This window comes from Ictalurus punctatus, chromosome 28 (assembly GCF_001660625.3).
Source record: "Ictalurus punctatus breed USDA103 chromosome 28, Coco_2.0, whole genome shotgun sequence".
NCBI classification, from domain to species: Eukaryota; Metazoa; Chordata; class Actinopteri; order Siluriformes; family Ictaluridae; genus Ictalurus; species Ictalurus punctatus.
The window spans coordinates 20,073,911-20,078,910 of record NC_030443.2 but is presented as its reverse complement, the minus strand read 5'-3'; the positions used below and the strand labels follow the sequence as shown (position 1 = coordinate 20,078,910).

General features: G+C 41.0%; 2 protein-coding genes across 6 annotated transcripts in view; both read left to right on the top strand.

The window, feature by feature from the left end:
• The window catches only part of grk1b (G protein-coupled receptor kinase 1 b), a 6,814-nt gene extending 5,613 nt beyond the window's left edge, over positions 1–1,201 (top strand). The window contains exons 7-8 of one of the 2 annotated variants that reach the window (XM_017460193.3): positions 246–447; positions 691–1,201. In XM_017460193.3, coding sequence (XP_017315682.1) covers positions 246–447; positions 691–974 — 486 coding nt within the window. In that variant the 3' untranslated portion in view covers positions 975–1,201. The remainder of the gene's footprint in view (positions 1–245; positions 448–690) is intronic. The other variant, XM_053677306.1, reaches the window with a different exon arrangement.
• Positions 1,202–1,986: 785 nt separating this feature from the next.
• Positions 1,987–5,000, top strand: part of arhgef15a (Rho guanine nucleotide exchange factor (GEF) 15) — a 9,175-nt gene continuing 6,161 nt past the window's right edge. Inside the window, exons 1-3 of one of the 4 annotated variants that reach the window (XM_017460173.3) lie at positions 1,987–2,130; positions 3,049–3,451; positions 4,879–5,000. The exon at positions 4,879–5,000 is cut by the window's right edge and continues 526 nt beyond it. In XM_017460173.3, coding sequence (XP_017315662.1) covers positions 1,999–2,130; positions 3,049–3,451; positions 4,879–5,000 — 657 coding nt within the window. In that variant the 5' untranslated portion in view covers positions 1,987–1,998. Of the gene's footprint in view, positions 2,136–3,048; positions 3,452–4,878 lie in introns of all 4 variants that reach the window. The other 3 variants (XM_017460172.3, XM_017460175.3, XM_017460174.3) reach the window with 3 other exon arrangements.

Genomic DNA, 5,000 nt, shown 5'->3' with positions numbered 1-5,000 from the left:
ACCAGGTCATGATGTTACACCTGTGTGTCATGAATCATTTCAGGAGTACATGTTGAAATGGAAGTTTAAACTGTTCGAGAAGATGGACGAGTTACACACACCTCACTAACACATTCAGTGTGAGATTTTATTTTAGCCGCGTGGTCAGTGGTTATGATTCATTAATGACCAGAACTTTGTGAGTTCAAATCCCCAGACTGACAGTGAGTAGTAGTTATTGTTGTTGTTGTCTTGTTGCAAAATAGGTGGAGATCAGTGAGGTGACAAGGCGGATCCTGAGTGACCCTCCCTGTTACCCGCCCACTTTCAGTAACGAGCTGAAGCAGCTGTGTGATGGACTGATGGAGAAAGATCCAGAAAAACGCCTGGGCTTCAAAAACAACCAATGTTTGGAGCTGAGAAAGCAACCATTCTTCAGAGAATTGCACTGGGGTCAGCTGGAGGCAGGTACATACATACACACACACACACACACACACTCTCACACACTCACACACACACACACTCACACACACACACACACACACACACAGTAAATATACTTTAAAAACACATACACTGTGCAGAGTTGATCTGAGGTCTGCTGGAGACATAAAAACACCACATAACTAAAACATTCTTCTTATTATATATCTTATAACATGTCTCTCCCTTTCTCTCTCTCTCCCTCTATCTATCTTTCTCTCGCAGGTCTTCTTTCTCCTCCATTTATTCCTGATCCTAAGATGGTCTATGCAAAGAACATCGATGACGTGGGTGTCTTCAGTACGGTTAAAGGTGTAGTGGTTGATGCTAAAGATAATGAGTTTTATAACGAGTTTTCATCGGGGAACATTCCTATTCCATGGCAGGAAGAGATGATAGAGACCGGAGTGTTTGGAGAGCTGAATTTATGGGGTGATGATGGGAAACTCCCCAATGACCTGGACCTCAACTACGTCCAGAGCAAAGCAGGAGGGTGTGTTATACTATAGACAGACAGACAGAGAGAGAGAGAGAGAGAGAAGATTCACTAAATAAAGCCAATAAATCGGCAAGAAACACTGAGCTCACACACATACACAAACGTAATTCAGTGTTACACATGCTACAATCATGTTATATTTTCATTTATCTGTTTACATGTAAAGGTTTTATAGACATACAGAAGAATACAATAATATAATTTACTGTTTAATAATGAATAAATAGCAGAAAGCAGCATTATCAGTCCCCTCTGTTTACTGAACAGCCTACCCACCCACCCACCCCCCCCCACACACACACACACACATTGAACTGAAAGTTTTCATTTTCCTGTCTGAAGTTTTTTTAAAGTTTCAGAGTGTGAGTCACTTCTTAATTATGAAATACTCTAAACATGTGTCTGCTTTTAGTTAGTGAAGCTGTGTGTGTGTGTGTGTGTGTGTGTGTGTGTGTGTGTGTGTGTGTGTGTGTGTGTGTGTGTGTGTGTGTGGGTGTGCACCACTACTGTACTGTAACACACAGCTAGGGTGACATGTTTAATTTTCCATCTTAATTTCACTTCAGTTCCAACTTTTGGGACTAGGACCACAGCACTCTCGCTTTCACAAACATGCTGTTTTGTTTTTCACTTTGTAGTAAAGCTGAAGTTTGGTGACATGTGATCTATGGGTTTGATTGACAAATGCAGGAACTCATCAAGAAGTGTGTTAAGTGTCTCAGTATAAACTATAAACATGAGGTAACAATCACACTGAGTGTCCTTATATCACACCCTGTCACCTATTAGAAGCAGAAGTTCTACTGAGTGAGTTGTTAAAGACCAGTTTCAGATTCAAACATCTATCACAGTGATTCTGACTAGGTAACACACACACACACACACACACACACACACACACACACACACACACACACACACACACACAGAGCAGTCTGCTCACTTCCTCTCCAACACAGTGAGAGAAAAAACACAAGAGTACAAAAGAAGAAGTGACCATCACCAAGGGGAATATTTACTGGCTGAAAGAGAAAATGCACGCCCACGCCCACACACACACACACACACACACACACACGCACGCACGCATACACGCACATCATCATACACACAATCCGTATCACTCATACAGTACTCTTCATCATGACAGGAGCAGCAAAACTGAGGTACAGTAAGTTGGCTTTTTATTTCTGCCAATGTAAAGACAAACTGTGTGTGTGTGTGTGTGTGTGTGTGTGTGTGTGTGTGTGTGTGTGTGTGTGTGTGTGTGTTTTATTTACTTATTTACTCAATGCGGGTAGTTCTTCATCGGGAAGTGTCGAAGTGAGGAAATGCCAGTGAATTTGCACTATTTATTGAAATACATTTTATAAAAAATCAATCCACTACAGATGACTAATTAATACTTTAAAACTGTAATCTGTAACATTACTGATTACTGCATGTAAAAAGTCATCAAATTACTCATTACTTTACTTTCACGTTATTTTGAAAACCATCAAACCTACAAAAATACACTACAAAGTGAAACTCAGTTCTTTCAGTAATTTTAGCATCAGGGTATGTATATTAAATTACTTTACCAGCTGGTAAAAATATTGTGAATAACAGGTCAGAGGGTCGTGATGAATGTTGTTTATTGACCTTTCATGTTCCTGTCTTGATACTCAAGAAAGTATATTGTTTGGAGTAGACATGAAATAAGTGTAATGTTATTATATATTATAGAGGTATTTATAACTATATGTTTATATTTATATTATATTTACACTCCAGTCATCTGAAAGGATTACCCCACCTCCCCAAAAAACCTCCCCAACTAGACTCCCCCCGGTGTATCGTGACCATCTCCCCCACTGGTTGTTGGTGATAATAATAACAGTAACAACAACAATCATCATGATCCCTACATCCTCAACTGCTTAGTTCTGCTCTCAGATCAGATTCTTCCTCTGACACACACACACACACACACACACACACACACACACACACACACAGCTTTACAGCTGATGCACTGGAACAGAATCTGATCTATAAGCTGAATGTCATCTAACCATGTTTTTTACTCTGGTCATTTTTAGGGAAGTTTCGGAAGCGATGTGAAGTTGTTAAGGTTGAAAAATCCCCTGTATTCCGGGTGTGTGTTTTCCCTGGTATGTGGACCTCATCAACAAAAACACATAAACACACATAAACACATAATAAACAAACAAGGTTTAGATTTTGACAAACAGATGGCCGCTCTGAGACCTCGCCTCACTCACAAACCAAACCTGCCCCCTAAACCAAAGCCACACACACCAAACACTAGCACCACACACACAACGGCAGCGACCAGAGGAGACGCACAGGACATACACACATCCTCATTAACAACAACAGAGGACTTTCAGCAGACAGGCCACACCCACTCTTCCCGAGAGAAAGAGGAGAGACAAAAGAGAGAGTGGAGAACAGAGCTGCAGATGGATGCGGGACGATCAGGTACTGAATTTAAACTACACACATACAGTAAATAAAAAAATTACACTTCAAACAAAGCTTTTCAGTTATTTTTATATCGTTCCTGAGTGTTTATGAAACATGTCAGTGATTTTTACTCTGATGATCATGCCTATAGATTTTATTACTCATCCATTGGTCATTAATATTCATAAAACAGACCCCGGAGGTCATTATTATTCATTAGTTGACTCACATAGCAAAGAAGTAAATGTATCATTTACTGTGAACTCCTACTGGAGACTTATATTGTTAACTTCTACTGCTAACGTACTGCTAATGCTGCGTTCGCGGTGTCATCATTTCCCACATCGGGGCATTCAATGTGTGAAGTGGAGAAAAAACATGGACGCCTCCTCGATAGCGTGTTTTGTTTGATACATGTTCAGAGCACGTAAAACCCATAAAAAGGTACTTTAAGCGCACTTTTACAGTTACAGGCCTGAGTGGTTACTGGTGCTGTTCTACTGTACTGACCTTCAAATATTCATTTTGGACTGAAATTGCACTCCGGTCACGTGGAAGGAACTGATAGTCTGTCTCATATTAAAGTCTGTCTCAAGGTGACGAGTTGAAACTGCAAGTTGAGGAGGCGTTTTCAGCTCAGTTGCAGCATTAACCCCTACTACTGACTCATACTGCTGACTCATACTGCTGACTCCTACTGCTGACCCCAACTACTGACTCATACTGCTGACTCCTACTGCTGACTCCTACTGCTGACTCCTACTGCTGACCCCAACTACTGACTCATACTGCAGACTCCTACTGCTGACTCGTACTGCTGACCCCAACTACTGACTCGTACTGCTGACCCCAACTACTGACTCCTACTGCTGACCCCAACTACTGACTCCTACTGCTGACCCCTACTATTGACTCCTACTGCTGACCCCAACTACTGACTCCTACTACTGACTCGTACTGCTGAACCCAACTACTGACTCATACTGCTGACTCTTACTACTGACTCGTACTGCTGACTCTTACTACGGAATCATACTGATGACTCCAATTACTGACTCGTACTGCTGACTCCTACTGGTTATAGCAGATTGTTAATGAAGTGCACTAAGTGGAGAGAAAGTGATTAGCACTACATTTAATCATGTTTCATATTGTCCATTTGGTTTCTTTTGTGTTTTTGTAAATGAACATGAAAAGTTCATAAAAACAGTAACCATTTTATACCATAGACATACATATTCAGAAATCTGCCAAATTACTTTTCCATTCCAATAAAAAAATCCACCCACATCCATGTTTTAAAAATTGTAAGCAGCCACATCATCACATCACATCACATCACATCACATCACATCACATCACAGTGACCAGCAGATATTATGTCATAAAATGTAATGCAACACAGAAGAACAAAAGTGTGAATAATGTTGTTTTGTGTTCAGAGCCAGACGGCAGTGAGACAGACGAGGGTGTTAAAGCAGAGCTGAGTGTGAAGAGCTCGATGATGCCCCCTCATCACCTGGATGAGAAACACTGCCACTGTATCTGTCACCTATCCCGGCCA